Below are 17,578 nucleotides of genomic sequence, written 5' to 3'. Positions count from 1 at the left end.
GGTTAACTTTAAGCAGATATATTTCAGTACTTGAACCTCAACAGCAAGGTTCAAAGTAGATGATGTCATTTCTGTTCTACCAGAGAAGACTTCAGTCTAAGATAATAGAAACTTCGTCATTTAACTCTACTCTGAAGCAGCCAGCTAGTCGCCTTTCCCTGCCCTTCTTTCTGTTCTTCCTCTTTTTGTTTCTCCCTCTCTTTTAAATAAGGGGCGGGGGGAATCCCCTTTTCTACTGCACTAATCTTGGGTTTCCTGCTGCCCGATTGTGCGTCCAGCGAGCTCTCTCACAAGTCTTTTTTTTCTCAAGCTTAATTGAAGTCTTAAAAAGTGAAATAATGTCTGGATAAAACATGATGACATTTGGCAGTTTTATGAAGTGGGATACGTGGAAATGTGGTAAGAAATCCATCAAGAAAGAATGTGCTCTCCTTTGGGACTGAAGGGAAAACAAATGCAGACTTTAAACCACTTGACGATTTTCAGACATACTTATCACTGCTGGAGAAGCCGGTGGCGAGATGAAAGAAGACTGCTTTTTCCCTTCTGGACTAGTGATGAAGACTAGAATTCTGGATTTAAAACCGTTTTTATCCCTGGGGGTGCTTTTGGGGGAGGAGGGGCTGCAGAGGCAGCTTGCCCAAGGCGCTCCTACCCTTGTGTTCTTTAATACTTGGATGAAGGGGATGAAAAAGATTGAGCGTTGAAGGTTGGGAGCAAGGGTCTTGGGCGCAAAGTGCTAGTTTTGTTCCTTTTGTTTGTGTAATTATAGACATCTTGGAAACTTCTCTCCCTCTTGTCTGGGGGGCAGATCCTACTAAAAAGTTTGAGGCTTCAGGATGTTAAAATTATAATGTATTTCTGAAATGACCATCGTATCCATGGAGGAACGCAAATTGTCCTCACAGGTAGCGAGCCGTCCAGGTGCTCTCCAGTGGCTTTTGGGAACCAGAGAATAAACTAGGAATGTGAGAGAGCCTGTGCCTTTACCTTTTCTAGGCCCTGTGTCAGCCCCACCATTGTTCTAAGGAAAAAGGCAATCTTTGGCATATTTTTAAAGTCTAACTTTTTCCCCCTCAGTGGTTTGCAGGAAAAATTTAGATAGTACAACAGTGGCAATTCACGATGACGAGATCTACTGCAAATCCTGCTATGGAAAGAAGTACGGGCCGAAAGGCTACGGGTACGGCCAGGGCGCGGGCACACTCAACATGGACCGGGGCGAGAGGCTGGGCATCAAGCCTGAGAGGTGAGTCAAGGCCACGTGACCTTCAGGAAGGCATGGTGGCAATTCATGTTGCTTGGTGAACGGGAATCTGGGAGTTTCCAGGTTTTTAGCTTGAAAGAATCAAAGACAATGACTCAGATTTTCTAGTATAAACTAATGACCCTTCTTTAAGCTTGAAATAATGGACAGTTTGGGACCTGGCAAAGTTCTTATTGATTATCCCAGTGATTTTCAGTCCCGATTTTTGGCATTATGAGGTGTATCAAGGAGTTGTGATGTTGTCAAAAGCAAGTGGTTTAAACTTACTTCCGTTTCACAGCACTTCAAAGACCAGACATCATGAAATCAAATGATGGAGAAATGTAGTATCGGAATCATGAGATGCATTTCTCATGTGCAATTAAGCAGTCAATGAAAATTCCTCAGTCAGCTCTTCCATGTAAGAATGTTTCCTCACCAAGAAATTACTTTTCTCTAGCTTACAATTCTTACTTAAAAATAGAAATTATTTCCTGTATTTGATTCTATGAGGTTAGGAGAAATTATTTCCTGTATTTGATTCTATGAGGTTAGTGTTACTAAATTTTAAAGGTTTCGGTACCAAAGTAAAGTGCTAAATCTGCCAAGCTTCACTTAGTAATTCATGTTGAGACATAATTTCTTCATGTGGAATTTAATTCCTGTTCTTGACTAATTCCCTCATTTGAACTTCACATTTTCCACATCCATTTTATACTGAAGAGGCCAAAATTGTGTAATACTCCAATAAGATGGCCTTTCCTTGGACAAGGCCATTAATTGTGCCCTTATTGTAGACTGGACACCGTGCAATAATATATGGTAACTCATGTAATCCTCACAACCCTATAAGGTAGGGTTTCCTATCTTAATCAAGAACAAAGTGAGACAGTGAGAATTAAGTGATTTGCCTAAAGTCACACTGCTAGTTAATTGTAGAGCCTGGAACTTAACCCAGTGTAACTCCAAAGCTTATGATCTTAAGCACAGTGCATTATGGTATGCCTGAAATAACGTCTGCTGAACATTTAATGTTCATTCTATATAATCCTCACAGTGACTCTGAGTTGAGTTACTTTGTCCCTACCTTATAGATAGGACACTAAGGCTCAGCTCACACAGGGAAGTGGCAGAGCCAGGATTTGAACTTTTGTCCTTTTGGCCCGCATACTTGTGCGCTGTCCTGCATCGAGGCCCACCTCTCTGTTCTCTTGTTTCTTCCACACTCACTTTCTGAGCTGTGGTGCCTTGCTGGGCATCGGTTGTATGAGGGCTGACGCATTCATTGCTGCATGCCATCACTTGCAGGACCCCAGCTTACCTCTGACTTTGTTAAAGTTCATTGTTCTTGTTCTGCTCTTCCTTTCCAACTTGTTAAGATCTATTCTTGTTTCCCAAGATTTTATTTCAAACACATAAACCTGTACACATTCCCCCCAAACAAAACTCATCCATGACCCCAAAAGTAAGTCAGCAATTGTGGCCATGGGTTAAAGTCACAAAGACCAATGGCCCCTCCTCTTTATCTACTCCTGCTTCTCCATATTCTCCAATAATAAGCCAACCTTCTATGCTGGCCTGTGTTGATCTGTGTCCTTGCCTCTTCCCCTTCTTAGCCTGGCCACATGTTACTCATCCTGCAGGACCAGGTGTAGGGATTTCCTTTTCCAGAAGCCCCTCTTAATGACTACTCTGGGAGTACCTGCAGTCTGGACTGCCCTTATGGCACATGGTCATTGTGAAAGTTACGGGGACCAAACAGCTTCGGGGGGGGATCTCTTGAAGAGGCACCACTGAGTGGGCAGAAACATCTTCATTGAGGCAGACCTGCATTTTTTAGTTCAGGCTCACCAATTTACTAATTCTTTAGCCCTTCAGCAAGTTATTTAAATGTAAGCCCCTATTTCCTCATCTGTCATATGAGGTAGCAATTAACCATGGCTTCTGAGGTTGCTGGAAGGGAGGTGGGAGATAATCCATATAAAGTTCTTCTTAATATGATTGGCAGATTTGGAAATTTTTCTTGGAAAACTCCTAACTGCAAGTGTTGGATATCATTGTGAATAGCTTTTAAAGATCACTCTTAAAAGTAAGTACAGGTGTCCCTTGGTATCCATGGGGGATTGGTTCCAGGACACCCCACGGATATAAAATCTGAGCATGCAAGTGCTATGTAAATAGTTGCTGGCGTGTGGCAAATGCAGGTTTTGCTCTTTGGAACTTTCCAGAATTTTTTTCTCGAATATTTTTGATCCGAGGTCGGGTGGATCTGTGGATGCACAACTTGTGGATAAACAGGGCTGACTATATATACAGTGGGTTGTGGAGATTTTTAAAAAAATATGCCCATATTAGGGACAATGGAAAATTCGGTCCTGTGAATTAGTACTGGGAATTGGTATTTGTTGCTTAGAATAAAATTTCCAGTGGACACATCAAACATGATTCAAGAAATGCTGTATATTAAACAACTTAGGTAGAAGTGCAGAAAACCATTAAATGACTAAGAAATGGATATAGTGGAGATGAAGATATTAAAGATACATGTAAACTTTGAATAAACTGTTTTATGAAAAGGCAGTATTCCTAAATTAACACTTTATTTTAAATATGTATGTAACCTATTTAATAAAATATAACTAGGATAAAACTGTTTTCCTAGTAGGAAAAATCGACACTTAGCTACCCTTTGCAGAGTGCTAACTCTTGTTGTCACATCTTATCTGCTCAACCTACTTGTAAGGTTTTAGGAAAGCCTTTAAATCTTTTCAGAGCCCAGAATGGTGTTCTGCATGGTAGGTACATCTACATACTGAATGGAAAAAAATTACAGAAAGTGAGAGGAAAACAAGGTTTACCTAGTGGCCTGTAAATACTGACAAAAACAGTACATTATACAGAGAAAAAGTAAAGATAAACAGATCACAGAGTAATAGGCAAACTTTCTAAAATATTTTCCCATGAAAAATGTAATTTATTCATACTTTCCCCTAATATATTGGGGAATTAAGTAATCTGTAAAACATACTTAATTTTCCTAGTTACTGCCTAAGTCAGCTGACCTATGTGCAGAACTTAACTGCTTAAGTTACTACTGATTTTTTCTATCTTCTGTGAAGTAAAAAGCTAGCTGTGATTCCAGTGGTAATATGAATAATAATGATATGAATGTGGGGTGAAAATATGTGCTATGGTAGGTTTTCATAAAACACAGCATAATTGTTTAGTGGAGAGGTTAGCACTGGGGATTCAATGAATTCTGATGAGTTTAGATTCAGAGGGACAGACATTTAAGTTTGGAGCCTTGTCTGTCTTTTTGTAACAATAATGAGCCCATAAATAGGTTAAAATAATAACTGGCCAGCCCCTGAGATTTATTTCTTCCTCCTTCTTTCCCCTGTACTGGCCTGTGGAGGTCTCCAGCCAAGGGACAGTATAGCAATTAAGTCCCAGAGTGCCATTGTGTCTGCCTTGTAAGGCTTATAAGGGCCCTTTGGAAAATCTTGCCTAATTCCTTTTCTCCCCTTTCCACAAGTGTTCAACCTCACAGGCCTACGACAAATCCAAACACTTCTAAATTTGCTCAGAAATATGGTGGTGCTGAGAAGTGTTCCAGATGTGGGGATTCCGTGTACGCTGCCGAGAAGATCATTGGAGCTGGAAAGGTAAAGTGCCGTCTTGAGCTAATAGCAGCGGATGACTACTCTCCACTACCTTTCTCCCACAGGCCCCTCTGCAGCCCACTCAGGTGCTCTGCCTTATAAATAAATGCTTGAATTAAACTTTTTCTTAATTGAATTTCCATCTGAATCATTAATTTTTTGAAGTGATGCCGTTATTTGACAAATCACATCTGTGTTTAAAAGAACCTTGTTTTCATAGGGGGCGCTCCTGAAGGTGTTAACTGACAAGGGCAGACTTAACAAACCTGGACTCTGCAGGTTCTTCAGTGTAGTGAAAGGGAAAAAAACCCCAAAAAAGCAGTGACTTAGGGCACCTGATGCTAATTTGGTTTGAAGAAGTTGCTTAACCACTTCACCTCTTTGAGCTGCAGTGTTCTCAACCATAAAGGAGGCGGTCTTCAAAGGAGCACACAGGGCTTGCGGCGAGGTTTCAGACAGCTCTTAGGGAAACGGCCCTTCCGTGGCACAGCTCCCGGTCCGGTCCGTGTCTTCTGTGGATGAAGTCTGAACTCAGCCCTTTTGCAGGCAACCAAGAATGTAGAGGGTCCAGTTTCAGCCTTCTGGTTGGGGCTGACCCACAGTAGTCAGGACCCTGTTTTGGGTTAATCTTCCTGAGCCACTGTGCCACAGCATCTAAACTTACTCATTCCTCTCTTCCAGCCCTGGCACAAAAACTGCTTCCGATGTGCCAAGTGTGGGAAGAGTCTTGAGTCAACAACTCTGACTGAGAAAGAAGGTGAAATCTATTGTAAAGGTAAAATTAACTCCAGTTGTTGGTGTCCATATGGGTATCTCACACTGGCTGTTAGTGAAGGAAATGTCACTAGCAGGGGAAAAAAAAAAAAAGGACAAAAAGCAGTCTGAAAATGGGGAAAAGCTGGGATAGTGCCACTGGGTATCTGAAAATAAAAGATCTAGAGATGCTTACAGATGACAGAAAAACCACAGAACATTTTTGATGATGCAGTAAGTTAAGTTCCTAGTCATTTAAAACTCCCCTACAAATAAAAACAAACAATAGTCTTCTTTCAGCTTAATGTTTTAAGCAAAGCATATGAATATATGAAGGTCACAGACAAATATATAACTTGTCTGGCCCGATTTGCATACTTGTAACTCAGCTGGGACCACAAGCTGAACACTAGGGAACCAGAAGACTCGGACTCACCTTTGCAGCTTTAACGTAGTTACTACATGGCACACTTTACACCTTAAATAAGTTGAACTCTTCTTGGCATAGCCAACAGCTTTTTCAATTTACGGATGTCTGTTGATACATCAGTCTTAAGCAATGCTAGCAAAGCTTAATGGACTTGCACTAACTCTTCCCTTTTCTTTTGTAGGATGCTATGCGAAAAACTTTGGGCCCAAGGGATTTGGCTATGGCCAAGGGGCAGGAGCCCTTGTTCATGCTCAGTAGAGGCGCAAACCCAGAACCCAGATCACACACTGAGAAACTCCACATAATCTAGGCACAGATAATCTAACACTAAACTGCTGTGAAATTCTACCAGTACTTAAGTACTGTATGTTGCCCTGTACTTGGCTAGGCCAGCTGACTAGTAGGAAGAGAGCACTATATCTGCTCGCTTTATTCATCAGCATTTCAAGAACCATTTCTTTTACGTTTTAAATAAAACTTCAGCTTAATTTAGTGTTCAGTGTCTTTCAATTAATCTTTTGGGGGAGTGCTGTGATGTTGGTTAGTGGTAAATCATCTGGGTCCCCACCTTCATTTTTATTGGTTAAAGAGAGTCCACCCCATTAAGCAGTTGACTCACCAGGTTAATGTTTGCATTACAGCTGTTGGAAAAGATGGCTCTCTCTAAGCTGGCAAGTGTGCCTCCAGAGTGAGGGTTGCTAGGCAACAGGCCCCGCCATTGCGGCTCTTCAGAGCTGGCAATTAATTCAGCAGTGCAGAACTCCTGCCTGCCTGCCCCACTCTAGCTCAGTGGTTGCTCTTCTCTTGCTGGGAGCAGTTTCCTAAAGCATGGCTCCTGGACAACCTGCACTAGAGTCACCTGGGAGTATTACAAAGCAGATTCCTAGGCCCCAGAGAAGCAGAATCTCTAGGGGTGGAGCCACAGAAGCCTTCCTAACAAGCTTCTCAGAAAGGTACGCTGACCCAGGGTAGGCACACTGTCAAAACACTTAAAAATTCTTTTGATTTATCTCGATCTAAAGATCATTATAAACAGCTACCTACAGACAACTATAGAATCTGAGGCTCGGTGGGACTTTTTAAAGACTCCCCACTCTCATCTGATAGTGAATTACTAATCCTAGAAACTGAGTTGAGGATTTGTGTTTTTCTCACAAATCTCGATTCTGCAAAATTAGCAAATGCTGCATTGTCCTGGCATATTCAGCTGGCTCAGGGAGAAAAGGAATATCAGACTATATAAGGTATATTTTCATTATTTCTCCAGAAACTTTTAGTTCATTACCAGACTCAATCCAACCCTTTATTTTTCAGCGGCAGGGTGTGATATTAGTCTGTAATGTGTATTTGTAAGGTTGAACCAGCCTAATCTGTGAATACATTTTAATCTTATATGACCTCAAAAGAAAAAAAAAAAAAAAAGCAGAAACGTGGTAGGAAAAGGTCAGTTGACGGTGTACCAGGTGAAAGAATTCATGGTTATTTATATCTAGCCTTGAATACTTCACATGTTCCATAAGGCAAGTTTCACCATGGGAGAGGGGAGGGTCTTTTTGGTAAGCAGGCTGGGGAAGTTAACAATAAAGGGACTGGGCTGAACTGAAGAAGATTTACGGAGTAACTTCTGATTTTTTTCTGTAGTTGTTTTAAACACATGCACAAATTATTTGACATTCCAACAAAAGATGGAGTCTAATTCCCCTTTCTCTGAATAAGGGTCATAGTGACTCATTTTTAACTAACAGAGTATAATGGACCAGGCTAGGTTAGAAAAGACAACACAGCTCTTGCCTGCCTCTTTCTCTTGAGATGCTTACTCTTGGAACTCAGCCACCATGTTTTGAGGAAGCCCAGACTACATGGGGAGGCCACATGTAAGTATTAGAGCCAAAACCTCAGCTAAGATCTTCCCCATCAGCCAGTATCAACTAACAGACATGTGAGTGAGTAAGCTTTCAGGCTATTCCAGTTCCCAGTTTTTGAACCATCCCAGCTGACACCCAGTGGAGCAAAGTGAGTTATGTTGAGTCCTAAATTGCAAATCTGTGAACAAAAATGCCTTTTTAACCACTAAATTTTTCGGTGCTGTAGATAACCAGAATGTTGTAACTGTTCCCACACAGAGCCAACATTTCCCATCCAACTATGTTTCCCAAATTGTACTGGAGATGCTAATAGATATCTGATAGGAAAATACTCTACATGAAGTTGCCAGGTACCTGGTAATTTGAAATTTCTGCCTGATAAAGTTTAGACCCCCCTTTCAGAATTAAATTTATTCTTAAATTGGGAGCCATGGCAAAACAGCTACTCCAAAACTATAAAATTAGCTTCCAGTGGTTCTAAGAGTGGAAAAGGGAATTTGGCTTTGGGCAGGCTCTGTTCTCGGAGGAATCACTTTCATCATTTGGAGGTAAGTCAACAGAGTAGCCCCAAAGTAATCCAAATGTGATATTAAAGTGCTGCATGCTGCATTTGTTTTAAAAATGACCCACTTGGGATATTTTCAGCCCCTTGTGGTGGTTTGGTATATTTAGGGAGGACTGCTGGCAACTCTAGTTCTAAAAAGTCTTCATGATCAATTAAGTTCAGGGAGCGTTACAGCCATCTATCTATGTTCCTGTAGATTCACATTGCATGCTAGCAGATTGAAGGCCTTGAGATCTTGTAGTTGAGGAGTCTGTTTTAACTTGAAGAAAGGCTTGCACTGAATTAGTTGTCCATGGAACCACTAACATCTCAAGGAGCACTGGGAAATGATGGCCTGGGCCACTGGTTCTCAAACTTTTTGATCTTGGGAACTCTTTACATTCTTCAAATTACTGAGGACCCCCAAAGAGCTTTTGTTTATGACAGTTACATCTATCATTACTTTCCATATTAGAAATTAAACAAAATTTTAAAAAACTGTATTAACTCGGACTTCCACTTATAGTCAAGTTGAAATAACAGGAACCCGATTTACCCTCTCACTTGAAACAATCAAAAACACAGACTAATTACATGAAAAAATATGGTTTTGAGAACGACTGACAATAGGCAACAAAGGAAAGTTATGGAGAAAATGAGGTCAGTCTTGGGATTTTCAGAGTTTCCAGGCTATAGTCTAAGGAGGGAGAGTACAGAGGGAGCTGTAAGGCACCCCAAGTTGAGGACACAGAGCTGAGGGTCCAGAGAAACCAGAGCAGCTAGCTTTGGAGGGACTGGAGAGAGCTGCACAGAGGAAGAATCCCAGGAATTCGTAGAGCGCCATCCAACACGCCCCGCACCCCCCCCCCCCCCCCGCCCCGCAAGTCTTCAGCTGTGTTCTGATTGCACATGCATGCGGGGTAACTACCCAAGATCCAAGATTACGGAAAAAAACACCTGAAAGATTTAGAGAGAATGGTGTCTGGTGCTCATATGGAGCTGGGGATAGTGCCTATTCTCACCAGTGAGATTGAGAAGTGTGACTCTTGGAGCTTTGGATGGAGACCTCAGTACATTACTGAGGTCTTGCCTCAGTAATGGGGAATAATTAACCCTGAACTGAACACTGCTCTGGTCCTGCCTAACAAATCTTGCTTAACAGCAAAACCTGAAAGGATCAAAGTTTCCGAATAATTGCATCCCAGAACAAAGCTCTGGAATTTTTATAAGAATAACAAAATACCCAGCACTCAATTCATAGTGTCTGGCATCTAATCAAAAATTACCAGGCATGCAAAGAAGTAGGAAAATACAGTCCATAATGATGAATAAAAATCTATCAAAACCAACCCAGACCTGACATACATATGAAAATTAACAGGTAAGAATATTAAAACAATTATAACTGTACTCTCTATTTTCAGAGAGTTAAGTAGCGATACAGAAGATGTAAAAATGGTTCAAATAAAACATTGTAGGTGAAAACTATAATGTGGCAGATAAAAATTACTGAATAGTACTGATGACAGACAGCCTAGACAGTGCAGAAAAAAATTTAAGTGAACTTAAAGACATTAAAAACTATCTAAGATAAACACTGGGGAAAAAAAGAGAATTTTAAAAAATGAATTATCACTGAGCTATAGGACAATCTCAAGTGGCCTAATATACGTATAACTGGAGTTTGCTGAAAGGGGGGAAGAAAAATATTTGAAGAAACAATGACTGAAAAATTTCCAAATTTGATGACAAGTGTAAACCTACAGATCCAAGAAACAGCAGCAGCAGCAATGAGGCTTTCTAATGCTTTGGATGGAAATAATCCCTCTTTCTTACTTAGTACTAGAAACACTGCTGTCTATTAAAAAGTATTTTCCAATCCAAGTAAATATCTGATGACAGAGATATTCTGGTAAAATTTATCTGAGCAAAACATTCATACTCCAATTCAAAGGCAAATTTTCTAAGAGGCACATTTGATTTCCTTGAGTTTATGACTTAGCTGACCTAGATCAAGGGACATTCTGAAGTTTCCACTTGGAATTACAGATTTTTCTATTTTAATAGTCACATAAAGATATTTAATAGAAAACTCTAATACCAAGAACTTTATGAAATTGAAGGTTTACTTTCTGACCTGAAGCTAGTATTTCTTGTCCTGGTATGTACCACTTGTTTCCAATTATCTCTGTAAACTCTTAGAACCAGAAATCTACATCATAGGTACAATCTACCAATCTGGGAAGGACTGGGGAATCCAGACAAGAAGACAAAGAGGAGAAAAGTACCTAACTGGAATGAAAAGGGAGGGCTTACAGTAGAATTTCCTTCATTATTTATATTTGTTCAAAATATTGTTACTTGAGTTCTACACAGCTCTGGAGGCATTACTTTCAATACAGTAAAATAATTATGAAATGAAAATTAGTCCAATCTGAAAATATTTGTTTAATACCACTGGGTTCTCAATTAAACCATAAACAATCATGTGAACAACAGGAAAGGGTTCCTCTGTAATTTTTGCTTTTTGAAGTCCCAAATAAAGCTTTCTTAGTCATGCAGGGTTTCTCAAGTAACTGAGATCAATGCTTGGTAGGTTTCCTTTTCCACTATTTTACTACAGAGTCTTTAGACATACTTACATTTAAATCTTACAGATTCATACAGTCCTTGAGGATCCTAAGTAACTCCATGGAATACAAAATTCTTAAAGAAAAACATATTCTCTTATTTAAAAAAAATTCATTACAAACACAAACATACACGCACAGAATTAGAGGTTGCTGGTTTTTGGTTTTTTTTAAAGAATACTACCACCACCTTCTATTTTTGCCAATTTCTAGTCTTGCCACCTGATTCCTAGTTGACCCAGATATAAACATATAGAATAATCTTTTCATATCACAGGTACCACTACCCGTGTTTCATCAATTTCTTTAAGAGAACTGAGCAAAAAACCAAACACACATTTAAGAGTCAATATTTATTCTGATTAATATTTTACAAAATTTTGACAGATTTAATTTATGTAAGGAGAGCTAATTTATTAAACACTTTACAGGTTTTTCTTTCCACAGAGTAACACGTTAAGTAGCAAAATAATACTTGGCACAGTTATAAATAAAGAAAATATAAAATAAAAATATCCATAGCTTAAGTATAATAATGATGCTGTTTTATGCCTATTAATATTTCAAATAAATTCCTGGGAACAACAAAATAAGGAAAAAATTCCAAAGAAGTAATTCATGTTTAGAGCTGAGAAATAAGTTCCTATTTGCTAAAAGTATGCAATGAAGCTGATACGAACTATTCCCCAAAGGGTCACCTTCATACACGACTTTAGAACGGGGTTAAACTGGTTCCACACACAGACCTACAAAATAATTAGACGGTACACAGAGGCATGGTTGGCTCCTGACCATCAGACCATTTCTGAGTTATAAATTTCACTGGTACTATGAGATGGCTAGTACTAAAGCATTAACACTGCTAATATTTTCCATGTATACATCTAGAGTTTTGTTTTTTTCTGTCTAACTGAAAGACATCTCCTTTGCACTGGAAAGAATATTGTACCATAAAGAAAGGACATGGTAGCAACACTCTCATCCAAACTCTGAGAAAACCACCATTGTATTTGACTGTTAATAAAAATGTATTCGATAAAAACCGCAACTGAGTCTTCACGTGAAGTGGCTCAAAATACAAAAAATTAAAATGAATTCTAGCCTTTTATAAATAACTTTGAATTTAAAAATTATCTAAAATTTCCCCCAATTAGTAGTCAAAACTAGCAGAGACATTTGTAAAGTTAACCAATTTTGTACATTCTATGACAAAATGGCACAATGCTATTGCCACCCCACACCCATCTCTTCCCTTTTCAAAAATAAAGTACGTATGCCAATTTTCTAATATTAAAACACTCAAGTACACTAAGAGTAATTTTTTTGATGTATGACTTATGCTCAAAGAAACTACTATATAAAAATGGTATTTGGAAATACTGAACATCAACTATATACATTTTCACTGCTCCTCTTACTAAGGCAAGGGGCGGGTATACCACTAGACTGCTTTAATACCTGTAATCTGCATTTTACAGAGAATACTAATTTTACCAAGCATCAGACATGCAGTGAACTTGCAGGGTATAATGCTTATTAACAGCGATATTGAACATCACTAGAAGCTCATTAATTATCTCCCTTTTCTTTTTGGTTGGATAAAATGAAATGAGCAGCTTTAAATACACTAACACATAGAGACACAAAGAGAAAACTATTTGATAAATTATTTATATGCAGATACGCAATCTTTACACTGGTCTAGGATCTGTCATTGGTCGGACCACCCTTTTCCCACCCTCCCCCAGCCCATTCCCTCTCACAGGTTTCCCACAGGTTGCTCGAACCACCGTTTGCTATAGCACTTAAGAGGACTAAACCTGTAAACAACAGTTATGGAAGCAGTGACCAACAGTTCACCATGAGAGTATGGAAATGCTGCAACAAAAATTGATCAGTGCATCATATTTGACAATTCGAAAATCTTTCTGAAATTGTTTCAGACAGCATTAACAAATTTCAAAACATTCAATATTGGGAAAATTGAAACAATCTTAGGGATAAAATTCTTTCTGATAGGTCTTTCTTTAAAAACCACAATATACCATTAGCTTTTCTTTTATTCACATGTGCTATATGTACAGAGATCATGCTCCATCTTTAGCTAGACTCCATTATTTTGTCTAGACTTTATTTTGCAGTATAGCCATTTATTTCTATTATTGAGAATTTTGCATTAACTTATTTGTTCTGCCTTTTCTTGAAAATAGCTCAACCCTTAAAAAACTGGACTATGTGCACATCAAATTAAATTCTAATTTATGCTTTACTGGATAGTGTGTGCCAGTATACATACTATGAGGTGTATCATGCACTTAGTAGGGCTTTTAAGTTGAACAAAATAACATGACTTACTATACTCATGCAAGTGCTTTATTATCAGACCATAAAACCTTAGAGCAAGGTTACTAAAAATTATTTCACTGAACTAGAAATATATCAGCATTGCCAACAGCTGATAGCAATAAAATACTGTTAGCACATTTTTTGGTGAACATTATTTTCTTGTGTCTTTGAAGACACATTACAGTAGATCCCTAATAAAACCACATGATTTTCATCACAGTATTTACATGTACATTCTAACACGTACATAATACTAGTCTGAAGCAATTTAAGACAACCTTCTTGGAATTAAATGCAATACTAGATTGCATCATAAAATTTAGCTGTATACCATAAATTTAATTTTAGCTAGAATCAAGCATTTCTGATCAGTATACCATGTCTGTCAACAGAATAAGTTCACTCTTTTTTCATGAAAAATGTTATGAGAACAAAACCAAAAAGTTGAGTATTTTGTGAATTCCCATATTAAGAACCATTAACATTCTTTTTAAGACCTTTATTCTTCCCAGAAGTGGCAGTGTGTTCTGTCCATGTTTACTTTTGTTAATAAAAGTGTTGAAAAAAAAAAGACTAAAATTCACAGTTAGCCCTACATATAGCATGCTATTTGTTCAAAGGATGTGGATTTGAGTGTGAGAGAGACACGGACAGACACAATTTTCAGGCACCACTCAGCAATATGCTTCATAGGATAAAGACGCTGCTACACGAGCTGGTACCCAGATCCTGATATTTGGTCATATTCTATGGTATACTGCCTGGTCCAGTCCACAATAACAGGACGAAAGAGGCCACAGCATCGAAATTCAAAGAAGTCTATAATATTCCTTACACATCCATGGCTAAACACCACCCCCACCAAAAAAGAAAAAGAAAAAGAAAAAAAAGTCTATTAGTACAATAATTTAATATGAGTTTAATATCATTTTAATGTTAAATATATTTTTTTCGAAACTTAAGAACTCAGGTTTCCTGCTAGAAAGAACCCGCTTATAACTCTACAAAATATGTATGCATTCATGTTTCTTCACGGCTCTGATTTTTCTCTTTTGCTAATACAATGGGTTATACAATTATATATTAAAGTTATTCAAATTTGCATTTCTTTCATTCCTGTGTAATACGCAATTTTTGATAAAACCTTTCCTTGACTGGTGGCTCTTTGGCAAGGAGACAAACTATATCCAAAATTGAGAGAGTAAAAGACAAAATAATATCAATAGCATAAACTTGACAGTGTACCCAAGAATAGCAATTTAAAAAAAGAAATATCAAGGAAAGTTCCCAAAATTTTAGAACTTCAAGAATACCTTTGGAAAAGCAGTCAGTTTTACACCTTATACAATTATTGTGCCTATGGGAGAATTCTCAAAACTACTCAACCGACTCTATTATTTTTGCTTTTATTTAAAGGTTTACATGCTTTCCACAAACATGCAACAATTAATAGCACCACAAAAGCTTGATGGCAGTAGACAAGCAGCTTGAGTAAAACTCAAAGTTTTAAATATTTCTATTATTAGGAAACTACTGTTTCTTAACTTTGAAGTGAATGCAAATTAAAAAGTATATATATAAATAAAAGAATAGAACAGTCTCTTCAACAAATGGTGTTGGGAAAACTGGACAGCCGCATGCAAAAGAATTAAACTGGACCATTATCTTACACCATACACAAAAATTAACTCAAAATGGATTAGACTTGAATGTAAGAACTGAAACCAGAAAACACAAGTGGTAAGCTCCTTGACATCAGTCTTGGTGATGAATTTGTGAATCTGACACCAAAAGCAAAGGCAACAAAAGCAAAAATAAATAAATGAGACTACATTAGACTAAAAAGGTTCTGAACAGCAAAGGAAACCCATCAACAAAATGAAAAGGCAACCTACTGAATGGGAGAAAGTATTTGCAAATCATACATCTGATAAGGGGTTAATATCCAAAATCTATAAAGAATTCACACAACTCAAGAGCAAAAAAGCAAACAATCCAACTAAAAAATAGGCAGATGATCTGAATAGACATTTTTCTAAGGAAGCCATACAGATGGTCAACAGACACGAGGAGATGCTCAACGTCACTAATTTTTAGGGAAATGCAAATCAAAACCACAATGAGATATCACCTCATACCTATTTGAATGGCTATTATCAAAAAGACAAGAAAAGCAAGTGTTGGTGAGGATGTGTAGAAAAGGGAATTCTTGTGCACTGTTGGTGGGAATGTAAATTGGTGCAGCCACTGTGGAAAACAGTATGGAGGTTCCTCAAAACGTTAAAAATAGAACTACCATATGATCCAGCAATTCCACTTCTGGGTATTTATCCAAAGAAAATGAAAACGCTAACTTGAAAAGATATCTGCACCCCATGTTCATTACCGCATTATTTACAACAGGCAAGATATGTAAACAACCTAAGTGTCCATCGACAGATGAATAGATTGAAATAATGCGACACACACACACACACACACACAATGAAATAAAATTCAGCCATTGTAAAGAAGAAGGAAATATAGCCACTTGTGATAACATGGATGGACCATGAGGGCATTATAAGTGAAATAAGTCAGACAAAGAAAGACAAATACCACATAATCTCACTTACATGGAATCTGAACCACCAAACTCAAGCTCACAGATACAGAGAACAGACTGGTGGAGGGCAGAGGCTGGGGGTGGGGCTGGGCAAAATAGGCGAGGGGGGTTCAAAACGTATAAACTTCCGGTTCTAAAATAAGTAAGCCCTGGGGATGCAGTGTACAGCATGGTGACTATAGTTAATATTGTACTTCATATTTGAAAATGGCTAAGAGAATAGATCTTAAAAGTTCTCATGACAAGGAAAAAAAATTTGCAATTATGTATGGTGACAGACATTAACTAGATTTTAGCGGTGATCATTTTGCAGTGTATACAAGTATCAAACCATTATGTTGTATACCTGAAACTAATATAATGTCATATGTCAATTATACTTCAATTAAAAAAAAGAAAAGAAAAGAAAACTAGGTGTGTGGAAATTTTTGTGTCATTCAGAGGGCAAATAAAGTAAGTAATTTGCACCAAAAAGTAGTTGCCCTAGCGTCTGGGAAATTTCCCTAAATAATGAATTTTAATCAACTGTGTTTTTTTAAATCTTATTTCAATTTTCTGGATACATTCATTTTTGAATGAAAATTTATAAATTGATGGAAAGGTTAAAGAACAAATACTAAACGTTAGTAGGTCAATAAAGTTTGAATTGTATAATTAAGGAAAAAATGAATATCACAAATTTATATACAGTTAATGTGATAAATACTAAAGTTATGGTGAACTAACCAATGTTTCATCTGGCAGAAATCTTGGTATTTGGTATGTTTTATAAGCTATTTTACAAATTGTTAAGTAAAATAAATATTCCCTGTTTCATATATTATTGCCATTCTTAAAGAAAATACTTCTCTTTGATGTACTCACTAGATACTTGCTGAGTTTAGTTAGTAAGGAACTTTATATGTCAAGAGAAAATATTAAATTCATAGATATGTACGTACTTGAATGGGCTTTCAATAGATGTTGTTGTGACTTTAAAGTGCTTGTATCTTCTGGCATTCATTCTTTCATTTGTAGTAATACCTAAACATGATATCTAAGAGGCAAGAGAAAGCAAACCATTAACTCTCTGAATATTTAATATAAAACAAGTTAATTCTCAAGAAGATCAGGATGGAGTCTGTTTCTGGCTTTCCATCAGGAGATCATCAAGTGGGTTTACACAGTACCATCTGACTCTGTGGGAAGTAGCTGGTTAAACAGGGAAAATATTTAAAAACAGGTCACCTGGCACTGTGTATGTGTAGGCATGGACATTATGTACATACTACCTCTCCATCAGCCCCTTTAAGAAGGAGCTTTTTTAAAAATCCTAATTAAAAAAACTCTTGAATAAATACTGATATTTGTAGGTAATAAAATATTAACACACACACAAAATTAATGGAACTATCAGTCTAAGCTCACACTTATATCCAACTGGATGTATGTAAACCAGGAAAGAGAAATAAAAAGTTTTGATGACAGTAGTACTGAAAGTTAAAAGTTCATAATATA

At 37.7% G+C, this 17,578-nt stretch overlaps 2 protein-coding genes across 2 annotated transcripts in view; one reads left to right on the top strand and one right to left on the bottom strand.

Moving 5' to 3' along the window:
• The first annotated feature begins 611 nt into the window (after window positions 1–611).
• CSRP2 (cysteine and glycine rich protein 2) lies at window positions 612–6,569 on the top strand. Its single transcript, XM_089921062.1, is given in 5 exon segments — window positions 612–1,249; window positions 1,548–1,635; window positions 4,782–4,911; window positions 5,590–5,683; window positions 6,273–6,569. Coding segments are annotated over 5 exon segments (513 nt in total). The 5' UTR covers window positions 612–1,125; the 3' UTR covers window positions 6,350–6,569.
• Window positions 6,570–11,464: 4,895 nt separating this feature from the next.
• Window positions 11,465–17,578, bottom strand: part of ZDHHC17 (zDHHC palmitoyltransferase 17) — a 106,414-nt gene continuing 100,300 nt past the window's right edge. The window contains exons 16-17 of the mRNA XM_022559921.3: window positions 17,023–17,117; window positions 11,465–14,321 (exon numbers count right to left, since the gene is read on the bottom strand). Coding sequence (XP_022415629.2) covers window positions 14,183–14,321; window positions 17,023–17,117 — 234 coding nt within the window. The 3' untranslated portion in view covers window positions 11,465–14,182. The remainder of the gene's footprint in view (window positions 14,322–17,022; window positions 17,118–17,578) is intronic.

This window comes from Delphinapterus leucas, chromosome 11 (genome assembly GCF_059928025.1).
Source record: "Delphinapterus leucas isolate spDelLeu-1000000601 "Yukka" chromosome 11, BTC_Dleu_Yukka2, whole genome shotgun sequence".
NCBI lineage: Eukaryota > Metazoa > Chordata > Mammalia > Artiodactyla > Monodontidae > Delphinapterus > Delphinapterus leucas.
This window is presented reverse-complemented; position numbering and strand designations above follow the sequence as displayed.